Raw genomic sequence first — 17,077 nt, 5'->3', positions numbered from 1 at the left:
TCATTGTTGCAGATACATTAGAATTAAAATTTCTACTTTCCTTGTAAGAATATTATTACAATCATAAGGAAATATTTAAATTCAATTATTCATTTGCTAACCTATTCATTTTTGCAGTGCTGCTAATTCCTTCATCTTAGTGGCTTTCCTGTAATGATTAAGAGACCTAGTTTTACCTGAAACGTGTTATTAAGGGAATCCATTGCTTCTTACCAAATTTGGCTCTAAATCCCAAGGTTGGGAACTTAAAAGTAGTAGTAGCAATGTCTTACCACTGCAAAAATCCTCTGTAAGGCTTCACCATAACTCACTTGATAGTTTGAATAAACAGTGCATTGTTTTTCAGGCAAAGAGAGCTGTTTTGAGCGTATAGTGTCCAGATTTGGCACTAACATAACTTATGTTGTGATTGGAGATGGCCGAGATGAGGAACATGCAGCTAATCAGGTAACTTCACTCTGAACTCTTATCTCATTTATCTTCCAGGAAAAGAAAGTTGCTTTGAACGAATAATGCAAAGGTTTGGCAGAAAAGTAGTGTATGTTGTAATTGGGGATGGTGTAGAAGAAGAACAGGCAGCAAAAAAGGTAACCTGTCTTCTGAAATGTTGGTGTGATACATAGCTACTAATGCAAGCCTTTCTGTTTGCATTTCTGTCAGTGTTGCACAAAATGACAAATAATTTCAGTCCACAGATGCAAACCAACAAGAGCATGATGAGATCAGCATTTAGAGTAAAATGAACCATTTGGATTCTAGCATTTGCTTTGCTTCACTTTGGAAAGAAAAAAAAAACCAAAACAAATAAATTATTTTTTAAACAGATGGAAAAATAATGCAGAAAAAAATGTCTGACAAACTTCAAGCAAATTAAAAGACAAACAGAACAGATAGAAAGGGTTATGATATGATATGATGGTTGGGGGTGTGTTTTTCTTAAAATGCTGAAATTGGGAATGTTTCAAGAGAAGTGTTACAGAGAATGTGGAAAACATCTAAAGGACTGTGCAATTTTTTTTGCTAAGATAGATATAGTTTACTGGGGCAAATATGATAAAAATGTAATTTGCTTCAAGAAAGACATATCTGCTAAAGGAAAAATAACACAATGTAGAGATTGTGCACCAAATCTGTGTTTCCAAAAAAGAACTGTTTCCTAGTTTCCTCATGATGATTCAAGTCTAATTTCAGCAAAGAAGTTTTTAATGTTCAGAAACATCAAATTAGTAATTTGTGCTGTGCTTCCCAATATAACCCATGGAAGTGTGCAGAAATTGAATTTTTTCCTCACAATGTCTGTACAGGACCAGTTATGTAAATTTTGTTGTGCTAGATGTAGCAAAATTAAGCACTATCTTAGCATTGTAGTTGGAGTGGAAACAAAATGGAAACAATCAAAATGCTCATTCCAAATGGTTCCTTAATATAGGTACAGTACTGGTGATGGGTCCTTTATAATTTTTGCTAAACAGTGGTGGTTGGATTGTGGGCTTTCTGATTGGGCATGCTTTTTCCTTAACATTGGCTATATTGCATGGATAGATGTAGAATTCAGAGAGATGGATGAATATAGCACATTTCAAATAGATCTAAACACAACATGGAGGTATGTTGTTTTTCTCTGTTCTGATGAATTACTGAAAGAGAATACTGTGTATACCTGCATCTCTCACAGACAATGATGCTTTCTGCAATACAAATTATCTTTTCTTAAACTAGAAATGTGTTATTTTCTTATCCAAAGACATTTCTTTTTCTGCCTGGATGGAGAAAAAAATCTAATTCAGCTCTATTTTGAAATGTTGAGTGAGAAACATCTTTTCATGGAAGTGGTATAGTCCTTTAAATGATTAGTCAGTATTTTGCAGTCAAATAAGTGGAGGATCAAATGACTTCCCGTTGATGCTCCTTTGTACAGGCTTGCATGCTAACAACAAGCAAGTAGCTCTTACTAAGTAACAGGCATTTTCCAAAGAAACTATTAAGAAAGGCTATCATCTAATTATTTTAACTTCACTTGAGCTGCTAAGCTCAGATCTATTTTGGTCTGACTTTCGTCAGTACTTGAACAGCAAAACTCAATCCAGAAACACAGTGGTGTAAGATAGGAGCTGGTAATATCTAACTGTCCTTGTGTGTCATATCCTTGTGTGCCTCCCTGTGTCACAGTGTTCATCTTTCCTGACCTTTTCCCTCCTCTAACAAACGCAGCACAACATGCCTTTCTGGAGGATATCCAGTCATTCGGACCTCTTGGCTCTCCATCAAGCACTGGAACTAGAGTATTTGTAACTGTGTTCTAAAGCTGGTGATCCTTATATATATACATATATATATATACATACATATATATATATATATGTATTCATATTTCAAGTACACTGAATTTTTATGTGTGATTCAATGCCTCTGGCTTTACACATATGAATTGTCTTAAGAAGGGAAGAAATATTTGGAATTCAAAATTCCAAACTGAAGAATTCAGATTGCTGAATGGAGTTAAAGCATTAGTGCTACGTAAGAAAGCTCTATGGTCTTATATATGCAACGTTTTTAAATGAATTGAAACTGTGGAGGTTGCTGGTACACACCAAGTGAGCCCTGGCAGGAGTGAACAAAGGACTCGAACTGGCAAAGCACCAAAACGCATTTTCCAGCCAACAAGGTGGTGTTCAACAACATTCCTCAAAATGGGATATATTCTCAGCACTGAGGTTTGAACCAGACTTTAGCCTACCTAACCCAAAAAATCTGAATTGGAATGCACTCAGACTGTATAATGACAATCCTGTCTAGACGTGTAATTTGTGTAAATTATTGATGAAAATAATTTACTGTGACTTTATTAGCAGCTGATTTTGGAAGTGGATGCAATTTTTCTTTCTTTTTTTTTTTGGGGTGGGGGTAGGGGAGGGAAAGGGTTATATAATATTGTCTCTTTTATAAGTTTGGCAAACAGAATGTGCATATGATGTGTTGTGCCTTAAAGAGAAGACTGTGTTTGTGTGTTATAATGTAATTTTGGTTAAAAACTCTGTAGATAAACAAAAAAACCTTTGTGATAATTTTTGACATGACCAAATTTGAAATTCAAAGAAATCAAAGAGCAGGGCTGCACCAAAGAATTTAAGTATTTGTTGCAGTAAGAAAAAATAATAAAGGAAAGTTTGTGTTTTTATTTGGATTCTGAATAATTCCACTGATTTTTTGAGAAAAGTTAATTTTTGAGAAAATATTGGGAGGTTGATACTGGGGACCGCTACTTGGAAAGGTAAAAGAAGAAATATTGTTTAACACCTTCAGCATCATTTCTTGATTCTCCAGCAAGAGAACTAAGAGCCATATTCATTAATTACCGAGTCCACTGAAAGCCATACAGTGAGTGCATCTGCTGTGTATAGCAGAGCAAAGTTCCACCCAGCAGACAAAATGTTTAGGTGGCATTACTGGAAGGTGAAAATGTGGAGTTAATCCCAGATGGGGAATAAAACACAAGTTCATTAGGAATTAAAAATTACTAAAGAAGCTATTATTTGTCAGATGTGGAAATGATGCTACATTTAGCATATTCAGGATCAACACAAGCTGCTGAAATTGCTGGCTTGATGGCATTGGCCACTTCAGGAGAATAATCCACTTTGGTAAAGAAAACAGCACTTTGGTAGCTTTTCCATTCTGTTCCACATTTTTGTGTATTTTGTTTTGAGTCAGCATGATTTTTCTCATACATTTTTGATTGCTCGACACAATTACACAGGGACAACCCTAAATGTTTTTGTATCAGAAATTTCAATAGCATGTCAGGCATCTGAGGAGAGGATAAGGAGGTGATTTTCATGAAGAAACCTTGAGAAATATATCACCTTAACTTCCATAACTTCTATTGAAAGTTATGGTCTGTACAGCAGCAATTACCTTGCAAGTTTTGAATGTGCTGCCATATGGAAAATGAGCAAGATCCATACTGCACATAGGGCCCTTAATGTTCCATGTGCAGCTTGAGCACTCTGCAATAGCAGCAAGTGGCTCATCTCCCATGGCAGAAGGTGGAAACTACTTTTTCAATTTTTAACGCTGTATGTGGAGACGCCTGAGGCTGAATGTGCACTGACTATGTGAAGAGTTATTTGCCAGAGAAGATGTTAAAGGCAAACTCCAGGATGCCTGCACGAGCACATTAGTCAGCACTGAGGTGAAAATCCTCCGTCTTTGTGCTCTGAAGCCATCACATGCCATAGCTACCAGGCAGTAACTTTGCTCATTTAAACTTTGTTGAGGTTTTTAACAAAGTTACTTGGTAGGTGAAAGCCCAGAGCTGCTACGAGTCCAAGGTGAAACTCCTCTATAAATTCATAAAAACAGATTTCATTGCTGTGTTGGAATTGGATATACAAGTCACCACACAACAAACTAACAATAATCTTTTATCACTGGGCTGTTTAAAGCCATCACATGAGACTCGCCACACATCACTGTAGACTAGGTAGATATTTGGGTGATAGATTTGTGTGTCCAAAACAAAAATAATTATGCATACCTTCTTTGTATTTTCAGTACCTGGAAATGCATGTCATAAAAATCTGTAGTACAGCTTTTTCAGTTTTTCAGGTGGGAAAAAAAGTGTTTCTACTGGAATGCAAAAGAATTTTAACCCATTCTCAAGTTCCAGCATTACATAAAAATCTCAATGTAAAAGATGTGATGAAACAAAAAATTTGTTTGGTTAACTAGCTTTTTTCTCTTCTTCTTTTTTTTTTTTTTGACATGTCATATTGTTATTTAAATGCATGAAGTAATATTATTTCTCAAGTTATTTGTTCAGCTTTTCAATGTTCTTTTCCTAATCAAATGAAAGAACAAAAAGTAGCCCAGCAACAGCCGTTGGTTCTTATTAAAGGTTTGCAGTGCCTTCTTTGGAGTTGTGCTTAGCTTTCTGTGGCAGATATGGCTCAATTAATATATGGACTTCTAGAGAGGAGATGGAGGCAAAAGGAGGGAACTTTTACAGAGCATGACAAGGTTCTGTGTGCCACCATAGCAGGAGTTAATTGCTAAAACAAGTAATCCACACAAACATGTATCCAAAAAAAATTCAAGGATGTAGCTCAAAAGGCTTTGCAATACCAAAACCCTAAAACAAAATTTCAGAGAATGAATACCCTCTTGCTAAGCAAAATTTGCTATTTATCTTTAAATAAAATTGTGTAGCACATGCCTGTCTTGTAGAGAGAAATTAGTCTGATATATTTTCCTGCATGAACAATACAGAGGAGAAAATAACCAAGGCAGAAACAGTCTCGCCAGACTGTTCCAGATGGGCCTAAGAAGATTAAACTGAAGGTTGGTCACTTTGACATTGAGTGCATTTTAATTCAGAAGCATATTAATCAGAAACTACCTTCCCTTCAGCCTCTCCTCAACAACAAGATTGAGCATAAGGCCCCATTTGCAAGTATTTTGGGCAAATGAAACAGAATAAATGCCTCTAGCAATTCTCAATACAGAACCTGAATGTTCATTAGGCATTTGAGTGGTCAGCTTGCAAAATACAAATATTGTGTGATTACAGTCATGGGATAGTATCTTAGACATAACTCTGTGCAGTTCAGTAAAAGAGGGCAGAAAAACCTAAAAATTACACGTATTTTTAGATGCCTGTGGATATGGTGCACAAAGATATAGGTAGCAGCTAGCTCCCAGATCTGTTCCCATCCAAATCCAGTGTGAGCAGCAGTGTTTGCCTCTGAAGCAGATGCAGAGTGTGTTCCTGTGTAAGCATTGACAAGGGAGATGAGGCCAAATCAAAGTCCTCTATACAAGCACTCTTCATCTTGGGGCAGATGAAATCTTGCATCCCACCAGAACTGCACAGTTTGTGGAGAATATAGGCTTGACCCACGATAGGAAGACTAGGTTTTAGCAGTGAAGTTGTATCCAGATCCAGGGTTTCAGTTCAAAAGTCATCTCTGCTTTATAGGATTGACACCTGGCATATGCTGTAAATGAATATGGTATTTAGTATCTCTGAAGAGGAGCTGAAGCGACATTAGCCAAAATCCCAGCAATAGCAGCATTTTGGAGATTTGAAGCCAAGGGTCTCTGTCATGTATTAGCAGATTATAGTTTATTAGGGCCTACCTAATTTAAGAAAAAATGTAAATTAAAATTAAAAGCTTGTAAAATTATGTACATCTTTACTATTTCTCAATAAATACACATGGAAGTGTCATTTTCTGCACTATACGATGTTGTAAGTTGTTTGGTTTGTGGTTGAAAGATGCAGTGTCTCTTACAGGAGCCCAGTGTGAGCTGGGACTCTTGACATCCATGCTGCCCTTGTCTCTCATGCCTGGAGAAGCCCTGAGCCCATGTATGGGTCTGGTAGACACTGGCTCACTCGTTGCTGACAAACTCAGTGCTCCAAATGGCTATCATTGTGCCCTGCACATGATGTTCACAGTGATGAACTAAAGCAAAAATATCATACTGAGAACATTTATGGGTGGACTCTTCCTCATTTGGGTGCAAAAATGATTCTTCATCATTATCCATTATCTATAAAACTCCTCCAGAAAAATGCACTTTAGGGTTGACTTGCTTGATTAATTTTCTCAAATAATCGATTCTGAAACATTTTGGAAATGTTTATAAGTTGAACTTTTTTGATTTTCCAAAAGCCCAGGGAGTAGAAGTAATTCTGAGAAAATCAAAACATCACGAGTTTGTTTTTCCATGTTAGTTTCTCTACAAACTTCAAGATCTAATTTTCAAAGGACTGAATATCTAACTTGAAATAACTAATAAAAAATTGAAGAATTTGTTTTTCAGGTTGGGAAGTAATGATAGAAAAGAAGAAAACACCAGAAATTTTCAGAAATCAATTTTTTAAGTGGACAAGCAAAGAAACTCCTTTGGTACACAAAAAAAATGTTTCTCAAATTTTGTGGATAATTTAGAGATCACACGTCTATCTAAACATTTTAGAAATTTACATATTAGAAATTAGGCTATTAGAAATTCACATAATTCAGTGAACATGAAGCATGAGAGCAGAAGGGTATGAAGGACAGTATTGATAGGAATTATATGAAGGAGTCAGGCTAGAATGGAGCTTTATTAGATTCCATTTTTCTGCCTTTCTCAGTGTCTATGAGAAGTGCAGCAGAGAGGCAAATGGAAAGTGATTCATGTTTCCTACACTACTACACTACTGTGCTCTTCACCAGGAAGCACACACTTTTTCTACATAAAAAAACCAGAAACAACTGGAGCTGTTTGGAAAATATTAGAAATTGTTGACTCATTGAAACTAAAATGTGTTTTGGGAGTGCACACACCAATGTCAATGAATGGAACATTTCTAGTCCTATTTAGAGAAAGAGTGAATCAAGGGCCCACCACATCAGCCAGAAAAACAGTCTGAGCCATTGCAGGAGTCTGGTGCCTGTGACTCTCAGCTCCTATTGACATATCAAGCTCCTATTCTGTGCTTTCAAGTTATCTGGATGAGGGTCTTGGTTTTTAGCTTTTTTTGACTCAAAACGGTTCTAATTTGGTCCAATCGTGAAGAGTAATGTTTCTAAAATTGAAGAGTAATGTTTCTAAAATCGGGGGGGGGGGGGGTGGGGGAAGAGGAAAGATAAGAGAAAAAAAGAAAAAAATTAATAAGCATAAGGAGATCATGTGTAGTATTGTGAGCCTCCTGGATAATGGAGCAAACTCAATATCTTTCTCACGTGCAAAGTTTTTAGTTTGGTTTGGTTTTATGGTACAAGCCATGACTGGAACATGTGTTATACCTCTGCAGCTCATGCAAACCAGAAACCCTTAATGAGAGCTGTGCCTCATGATCACTCATGTTTAAAAGCAAAACAAAACAGGGAGGAAAAAAAATGAGAGAGGGAGAAAAATGGAGCCAAGTGTGGAGGGCTGTTCCAGTCAAATGGCATATACACACTGATTTATGAAATGCAGTCCAAGTCTCAATAATCACCACAGACCACTGATGCATGGCAGCTGATGGAGGGAGGGTAATTAGCAAAGCCCAACCTCTCCAGTTACTCACTGCGAGCTAAAATGAATTTATTGCAAGCTCTGGATAGTCTTGGTGAGGAGCACAGTAATTAATGTTCAACATGGAACTGCCTGGTGGCCAAAAGAGATGCACTGTAGCCACCTGACCCCCATAACCAGCTGAAAGAGAAAGCAGCCAGTTCTGCACAGGTCCCTTCTCAGGGAGACACTCACTCCACTCACCTGGCCCCTCACCTTGCCCACCACAACCTTGCCTGCCACCATCCCACTGGGGAGAGGCAATGGCCCCAGAGGCAGCCTCACATCTGGGTGTAGCCCCCAGGGAGCAAAGAGTTCAGCTCCCAGGGCTTTGCTGATTCTGAGTTGCTTCTATATCCTCCCTAAACCAAGATGGTTCTTAGTGGAGCAGGTATCCTAGCTGGGAGGCATCTTTTCACAGAGGAAAAGAAACAGCTAATTTGGGGCCTCAAGAGGTCAAGAACTGCTCACCCCAAAAGGTATCCAAGCACTTGCCAGTGTTTTTGTTTTTCCTCTTACCTAAATGCTTACAAGTGAGTTTTCTTCTATGGTTCAACTGCAGTTCCTCAAAGGAAGTTTACTTATAATTGAAAGGCTGACTCAACCTTCACTCTAATAACCAGGAAAACACAACAGTAAAATGAAACAATAAATCATTGCTCTGACAGTAATGAGGCACTTGCTTAGACATTTATCTGTCCTTTTACAGGGCAGTAATTTTATGGTTGAAAAGCTTTGGGTTAAACTTTGTGTCTGCAAAGAAATTGCCAAGCCCTGGCCAAAATTGCCTCATTTAGCAGACAGTAACATTGTACATAATTAATGTATTCATTTTCATTCTTGAAAACTAGTAAATGCAACATATTTTAACTTCCTCCTGAAAGCTAAATTTATTATCTACAAAACACTGAGACTGTCCCAACTGTTTAAAGGAGATTATGTCCTGTCTTTCTCCTTTTTTCTAACGATTTTCCACTAATACCACCTGGGTGGCTCTTGTCGATAATAAACTTCAGTGCAAACAACAGATTTCTCCTGTCCTTTTTGTTGCTTCATAATGTTGTCATGATAAACATTTCTTTCCTTTACCTCCATCTAAAAAGTAGAGAGTCTGCCACTTGTTTGCTGAAAATTACTTTAAATTCATCAGCTCTCCCAGACCTAATAAAGTGATGTGTTTACAATGCTAAAGGAAATCAGGTGTTTTAGTGTTAAAGGAAAAAAACCCATATTTATGTGGTGTTACAATAATACTGTTTGCCTGGCCTTTCTCAGCCTATTCATCACCCAGCAATCTCCTCACAAAACGCTGTGGAGTCTGTGTGCTTCAGTGCCATGCAAGAGTAAGTGCAAATTCACCATAAATCACATACTGCACAGCCTCCCCCTTGGCTGCTGGCAACTGCTGCAGTGGGGCACATGTAGGGAAAGAGTCATTCCCTGAGCATGTGGCAGTGGGGATGGAGCATAGGAAACCCAGTGGCAGGTGGGTAATCCTGCTGTATCCCCCTGCTGCTTCTCAGGTAAATCCCATTCATGCCACTTGTCCCACCACACCCCACCGGGAGCTGCGATGTTCTAGCACTGAGCAAGCCCAGCTGAGAGCTCTGGGGGAGACAGGAGCAGTTCCCAACTTGCCTATTGAGTGGAAAGATGCTGTTACTTTGTTCTAACATACAGGTAACTGGGGCACTAAGTGATTTTTGTTGACACATCATGGCAGGATATGAATCATACATCTGAAATGAATCTCAACTCTTTGTCCTTAGCTGTTGATAAATCCTGTATCTATTATTCTCTGGCCAGTGCCCTGTGAGACTTCATTAATCCTTGTTGAAATTTTCCATTCTGCTCCATGTGCAGAGATTGGTGTAAGTCTGTAATGAAAGGGTTTTCGATTTTAAGAGGAAATAACACTCCTTACATATAAGCAGAAGGAGATACTGAATTTTTAACTATTTCAAGCACTTCCATAGAGGAGGGTCGAGCATATAAATCTTTAAATGGTAGCTTTCTTTTGTCCCCACCCCTGTTGAACAACAATCAGACACTACTGTATGGTTTTATGCTGGAAAATATCTGGAGAACATGTGGTTCCTTACTTTCTTCAGCTGGCTATCTTCACTGATTTTCAATCTTCCCTGTAATTCCAGTGGTAGTAGTGAGTTTAAATATATTTTCTTGCACCTGTAGATATCAGAGCCAGCAGGTTCTTCATTCAAGTGTGCGAATCTACAGACACTCAGCCCTCAAATTGACCACTGGGATTAGTCAAGGAATCTTGTCTCTGCTATGTAGACTCTGTGGTAGTGCTCTCTGCAGTGATGCAATAGCAGTGACCTCTGTGGTGATACAATAACACCACAGAACAAAACATCTGGCTATAGAAAGCAGCCACTGGGCTCTGGGACAACAGTTCCTTTTAAATGGTTTTAATAAGATGAGGTGCATAAAGAAGTGGATGACATTGTTTTGGCGTATTTCTGAATTAAAAGAGGGTGAACTTCTTTATCTCTGGTAACCATGGATTTCAATATTGGGATGCATTACAAGAAAAATATTGTCCTGATAAATCATCACATTATACTCCCAGCCTAGTAACTGGAAGTCTTTCTTGACTCTCACAGCAGTAAACTGACAATCTGTCTCCATGATGTTCTGTCATCCAGAGGGGTGGGTGGTGTGTTCAGAGTTTTTATCATTGTGGATTTCAGGATACATAATGAATAGAAGAAGCCAGAACTCTTGTCACAATGTTGGATTTATTAGAACAATAAAATACAAAACAAACGTTTTGATATTTGCTTTGTTGGGAAAATCAAACTGAATAACACAGTAGACTCTCTAATGTAATCCTGGCTTTATGTTTCTTTCCTGTTTCTCCGCCTTTGTACTTAATCCAGAGTTCCTCGGTGGTTTTCAGCACGTAGATTACTCCCCAATGCAGAGCTTTTCTCATGGTCCAGCTCACAATTCCATGGCTGATCAGCTATTTCCCCTTTCACAGCAGCTTAGTGCTCTGTAACACTAATGCCTGGTTTGGAAAAGCCACATACCATCATTTGTGTTTGGCTTCTTTCTTCAGTGTAATAAGGCTGACCAAAGGAAAGACAACTGCCTTATTTTCTACAGATGTAAGCAGATGCCTGGAGCACAAATAGTGGTTCCAAAGCTGTGGGAAAGGTTACTCTCCACTTGCCTGCTTGCAATCATTTCTTCAGATAAACCTCTCTCCCCTGCAATTGTCCATATCAGATCTGATTAGACCAACCATCCAGGAGATCTAGACTGTCTACTCGTGTCAAACAGCATATCAAAAAAGGGTAATTGTACTTGGCAATGGCAGTGCATTTTTTCTGTCCCTTCTTCCTACTCCCACCTTTCATGTGATTAATTTTCTTGAATATTCTGTAGTGTATAGCTGTGCATTCAGCAAAGATGCCTAGGAGAGAGGAAATAAACATTTAGATATTTCACCCTTTCTCAACATTTCCTGATGGAGTATCTCTGTTTATACAGCATTTTTAGAATTGATTTTCAGACTAGTTCCTAATGCACTTGCTAGTCTGCTTTGTAACTATTGTGCATTAAAAATTATCTTAATTATAATCAAATATTTGCATTATTTCAGGATTATTGTTTTAAAACCAATGTTAAACATTTCATTCTATTGATGAATGTGCTAGCTGCTTCCAGTCAACACAGAACATTGAGTCCAGGTATTTAGACAGATTTTCAGCTTTCTTATGATGGCACTTGCAGTCTGAGATTGAGGGATGCTAAAGAATAATCTTTTCAAAAAGATTCAGCAAGTTTACTGGTCAAGGGATGTGCTGGTTTTGGTTGGGGCTGTGTTTTGGATTTGTGCTGAAGACAGGGTTGATAATACAGAGATGTTTTTGCTGTTGCTGAGCAGGGCTCACACAGAGCCAGGGCCTTTTCTTTCTCCTTTTGTACTGCCAAACTGGCAAGGGGGCTGGGGATATATGGGAAATTGGGAGTAGACACAGCCAGGACAGGGGACCCAAACTGACCACAGAGATATTCCAGACCATATCACATCATGCTCAGTATATAATGTTAGGAGAAGAAGGAGGAAGGAGGGACATTTGGGGTGATGGAGTTTGTCTTCCCAAGTAACCATTGCAGGCCATGGGGCCCTGCTGTCCTGGAGATGGCTGAGCACCTGTCTGCCCATGGGAGGCAGGGAATTGATGCTTTGTTTTGCTTTGCTTGTGTGAATGGCTTTTGCTTATCCTATTATCCAGTCTTTGTCTGATTCCATGAGTTCTCCAGCTTTAACCCTTCTGATTCTCTCCCCAGTCCAGCTGGAGGGGAGCGAGTGTGTGGCTGCATGGGGCTTGGCAAGCAAGTAAAGATCCATTTAGTCTCAGGATTAGTACACCTTTAGGACTACTCAGACATCACCGTAGAATGTGGCAGTAATGTTTTGGAGGCCATTTGGAAAGAAGATTGTGCTGCTTGACCCATTAACTGAGAGGTAGCAAGTGTCTGAGAGTTACTTGAGAAAACCTCCTGGAATTGCTATCTCTAAAGCTGCTGGTCATCCAATAAACTGAGATTACACATGTGTAACATTACCCAAGTGTCAACTCTACAGCATGCTGTCTGCAGTGAAAGTTTCTCAGAGTTGTGTAAGCAGTCTTGTGATTTGTTTGAGAGATGAGGAAGACGTGCACTGTAACATTTGGCCTCGGCTGCAAGACGATTACTTCAGGGATGGCAGACAATCCAGTAAGTGCATTTTTTGATACAGTATGCCTCTCAGCCAGGCAAATGCTTCCACTGTAAGCCAAATTTGTGTCTCAGACAAATTGTATAATTTATCAGCAAACCAGACCAGACCTGTTGCTGCCTACAGAAGAGAGCCTTCAGAGATGGCAGGAGTGTGCTCCAAAGAGTTTGCAGTGCAGTGTGTGTGGCTTTTCCAGCTCTCAGCGCTAGAACAGGCAGAGATGGATGGACAGACTGGGATCTCTGCAACTTTAGCACCCTGTGCTTAACAAGGCAATGAGCTGGCCACAGAGACAATGCCAGGAGACATTCCATAATCTCCCTGGAGCCAGGACCGGATTTTCAAGAAGCCAAGATTAAAACACAGTATTTTCCATGAATGAGTTTCCTTTCTACTGAGGTCATAGCATACTGAGAGCGGGTAATTCAGCTATCTGCAAAATGTTCCTGCACTCTCCCTGGCTTAAGAAAAAGAGCCATGCTCCTCCTGCAGAGAGACTTTGTGCAAGACAGATTGTCAGCAGCCTTAAGAAGCTGTGGCCCTGTCTGTTTTTATACACCTGTTTGGGGTCACGCATTTTCTCTGTATTGATTCATCCTAGAAGAAACACGTGAAATAGAGCTGGCAGGACAATCTTATAGGTATCTGGTATTCTCAAATTCCTTGGACCTCAGCCATTTAAATAGGCTTATTCATAGCATTATTCACAGCAGCTGATGGTCTCCAAAGGACTTTGCCAGTGCTAGTGCATCTTTCAGCAATCTTCAGTTCAATTGATCAAGAGCATCTGTTGGGCTGAAGAGAGATGGGAGGACAGATATACTGAGGTGTTTCCTGAAAAATAGGATAGTACTGAATGCCTCCTTCTCCAAAGGTTTCTAGCTATAGTGACTTCTTGAAGTCTTTACTACTCATCATTTTGGTAAAATTGGTGGAAAGAATAGCAAACCAATGTCAGCTGCACTGTTTCAATAGCAACACTTCTGGGGTTACTTTACAAAATTCACAGTTGTTCCTACATTTTTCCACTTTCCATTTTATTCTGGAAGTTGACTGAAAATTATTGGTAGTAGCAGATATCTAGGTGTTCTGAAACGGTGAATAAAATTTGTACTTGTAGGATAAAGCAAATTTCTTGACAAATAATATAAAATGATAAAGCAAATGTCTTGACAGAAGACATCCATAAAAGTTTTGGATAAATGTTTTATAAGTCCCTAGATCCTCTGGCCTCACCACTGTGCAGTCTCTGACACAAACACATTGACACAAATGGAAAACAGATTATAACTTTTTGTTTTGGAAGGAGAATTGATCTTATTATCATGTTGCTCCAGCACAGAATTTTGTGAAATGCTTTGCCTGCTCAGACATCAAACAAATAATAGTGAAAGCACAGACTAATGCACGTGCTCACTTTCTGGGCGGACTAGTAGCTTCAGATAGGAACTTTACTGTTATCAGTCAGAAAATTGCCAATTCTGTTTCTCAGAGGTGACTTGGACTATCTGTGGAATCACAGAATATTCTGAGTGGGGAGGGACCCAGAAGGATCACTGAGTCAAGCTCTTCAGTTCATGGCCCACACAAGGATCAAACCTACAACCTTGGCATTATCAGGACCATACTCTGACCAACTAAGAGTCCAGAGATGTTTCAGAGGAGTAAAGGACATGATAAAAGAAGACAAATCCAGAGATTAATTTCTTGCCTTTGAAACATATTTCAGGAAGGAAGGAAAAATCTTTTCAAAAACCTGTTGTTCTTATCATTCTTCAAGAAAATATAAACCAGGGACCCACTCACTTACACCCTGTGAGTCCCCACTTTTCACCCTTGGGCGTGTGCAGGGGAGGAGAAGTGACATGGGACCAGTTAATGGAGGAAAGGATTTTGGGAAATGTGGCCCCCTTTTATTGCCAAATTGAATTCAGGTGCACAAAATGCTATGGAGATGAAACTGGGATGGGAAAAGCAAAGAGTGGAGTTGGGACAGGGCTAGGGGTTGGTACAGATCAGAGCTTGACATCCCTACAGTCATTTTTTGTAACAGCCCTTGGGGTATGAGCTGAGTACTAGGGGTATTAGTATCTGAATTTCTGTGACGTTGGAAGCAGTTGTCTTCTCCAGCCATGGGCTAGTGCTGAGATGGACAATGTCAGCCTCCCTTTTCCATCCGCTTCACACTGAACCCCCCCAGAAAAACATGAGTTATTTCTCCTGTCACCCCGCCCCTGGTAGCAGAGATGAACCATCATGGGTGGCAGGCGAACACTGATGTGATTTTCTTGCCTAGCATAGTGAAGCCTATTAATGTTTGCAGTCTATTTTTATTTTTTTCTATATGGGTTGATCCCAAGCAGATGCTGCTGCTTTGAGGCAGCTTTTCATTCCTCTGTGTCACCAGCACAGAGTCATTTCAGCCTACTTTGTGGCCTGTGTAGGTCCCGTTCCCTCAGTGTGAGGAGCCGGGAGTGGCACGGGGTGTGCAGGCAGTCTGACGCTGGAGAGGCGGGAGAGACGCTCCATTGCCAGGCAAAGCGCAGGCGGATCGCCCCGACTCAGGATGCCTCAGGCTGGTCCCACTGCTGCTCCCCAGCCTCCAACCATCGAGTTTCTCCTTCATCTTACCTGGAAGGGGTTGTGCAAACGCGGAGCTGAGGGTGTTGCGGGGCAGAACCAGACGATCGCTCGCCGTGGCTGGGTTCGTGCTGCCGCAGCCGTGTCGGCGGGGAGACACTGCCATCTCCCGGGGCCCGGCTGAGGGAGCGCCCCGATCCCGCCTCCCCGGGGATGCTGCGGGGAAAGCAGCACGGGATGAGCTGCCTGGGGACCCGGGGCTGGCTCATGCTCTGTTCCAGGGCGGGTTCGCAGAGCCGTCCGCAGGCGGCAGCAGGAGCCCGCTCCGGGCCCCGGGATGGGAGCGGTGCTGGAGCGAGGGAAGCGAGACGGAGGCGGCACAGCGCGATAAGCCCGAATGCAGCGGGAGCCTGGGAGGCGCTGAGAAGTGCCTGGAGCTGGGAACTGAGCGGTTGTCACAGGCATTCCTGGCACCGTCATTAACAGCATGGTAGGCAGGCATCAGTAAATCGCGTGTGCCCTGCCCATCCTCCCACTGCACCTGTTCCACCTTCCCGAAGGAGAATGCACTTGAAGGAAGCAACAGCGTGATTTTACACTCCAAAAAGACACTAAAATATGCTGGAAATCAGCAGAAATTCAAGCACCTTTAGGTTCAGCTATTACGAATAGCATTCCCACTGAAGCAAGCCGAGCCTGGGAGACAGAGCTGGGGAAGGAAACGCGTTCAGCCGCTGTGCCCTGAGCCGCTGCTCCAGCGCACGGGACCGTCTGCGGGACGCCGCTGGAAATGCAGCTCCGTGCTAACCTAAGGGCAGCAATTCCCAGCAAAAGCACCAGGGGTCATTCCACTCTTTAGCTCCACTTAGAGCCGCTTCCCAGCATACAAACCCTAGCAAACACCTCTCTCCTTTTCCTCTCCCTCCCGACTGCCTACGATAAACCCGAACTGCAAATAAGGTTGTGTTTAGACAGGAAAGTGGTGGGAATATTGTCTGAGTAAAGACAGGAGGATCCATCCCGGTGGAAAGGCTTTGCAATGGTTTACAGTATTTGCCTGTAATTGTACACATTCCTTGAACAAATCACATCCACTCATTTATTATCGTGCTAAACAACGCAGTAGGTCCAGTACACAGGTGTGTCACTCACCCTGCTTCGGGCTAGAGACATCTGCAGTGGAATGTGATTTTTCCACACAGAGTTATGTTAATGCAACATCAGAGGTGACCAGTTTGGGGAGATGAGGAGAGAAGGAAATACAGGAGGAAAAATAATCTGAACAAAATGTTCACCCAAACATGGAATAAAATTACCAAGAACAGGTGTTTGCTTTTTTCCCTGACATAAAAAAAGAAAGCTTTTTAAAATTAATAATTATTTTTAAAATTTTAAATATTTCTCTAGCTGGTTATAATTTGATTTGAAAGATCTGATAATCAATTGGGACTTTCCCTGGGCTTTAAATTGTGTTAGCTGGATTTATTTGTCATGGGAGTAGTAATGAGGACTAAATTGTTTAAGGCTAGAATGCCTAGGGCTTTGCTTCTAGTTAAAGCAGGTTACACATGTGAAAAGTGTGTACCTCCTGTCAACTACTGTGAGTGTTTTCCATGTTAAATGCAAGGTGTTTGAGGCCCACAGTCCCACAGGAACAGAGGTGCAGGTTTAGGGGAAGGTAAAAGCTAT

General features: G+C 40.8%; 1 protein-coding gene across 1 annotated transcript in view; it reads left to right on the top strand.

Moving 5' to 3' along the window:
• The window catches only part of EYA4 (EYA transcriptional coactivator and phosphatase 4), a 141,068-nt gene extending 134,825 nt beyond the window's left edge, over nucleotides 1-6,243 (top strand). The window contains exons 19-20 of the mRNA XM_059468250.1: nucleotides 347-447; nucleotides 2,212-6,243. Coding sequence (XP_059324233.1) covers nucleotides 347-447; nucleotides 2,212-2,292 — 182 coding nt within the window. The 3' untranslated portion in view covers nucleotides 2,293-6,243. The remainder of the gene's footprint in view (nucleotides 1-346; nucleotides 448-2,211) is intronic.
• The last annotated feature ends 10,834 nt before the right edge of the window (nucleotides 6,244-17,077 follow it).

This window comes from Ammospiza nelsoni, chromosome 3, assembly GCF_027579445.1.
Source record: "Ammospiza nelsoni isolate bAmmNel1 chromosome 3, bAmmNel1.pri, whole genome shotgun sequence".
Classification (NCBI taxonomy): Eukaryota; Metazoa; Chordata; class Aves; order Passeriformes; family Passerellidae; genus Ammospiza; species Ammospiza nelsoni.
This window is presented reverse-complemented; position numbering and strand designations above follow the sequence as displayed.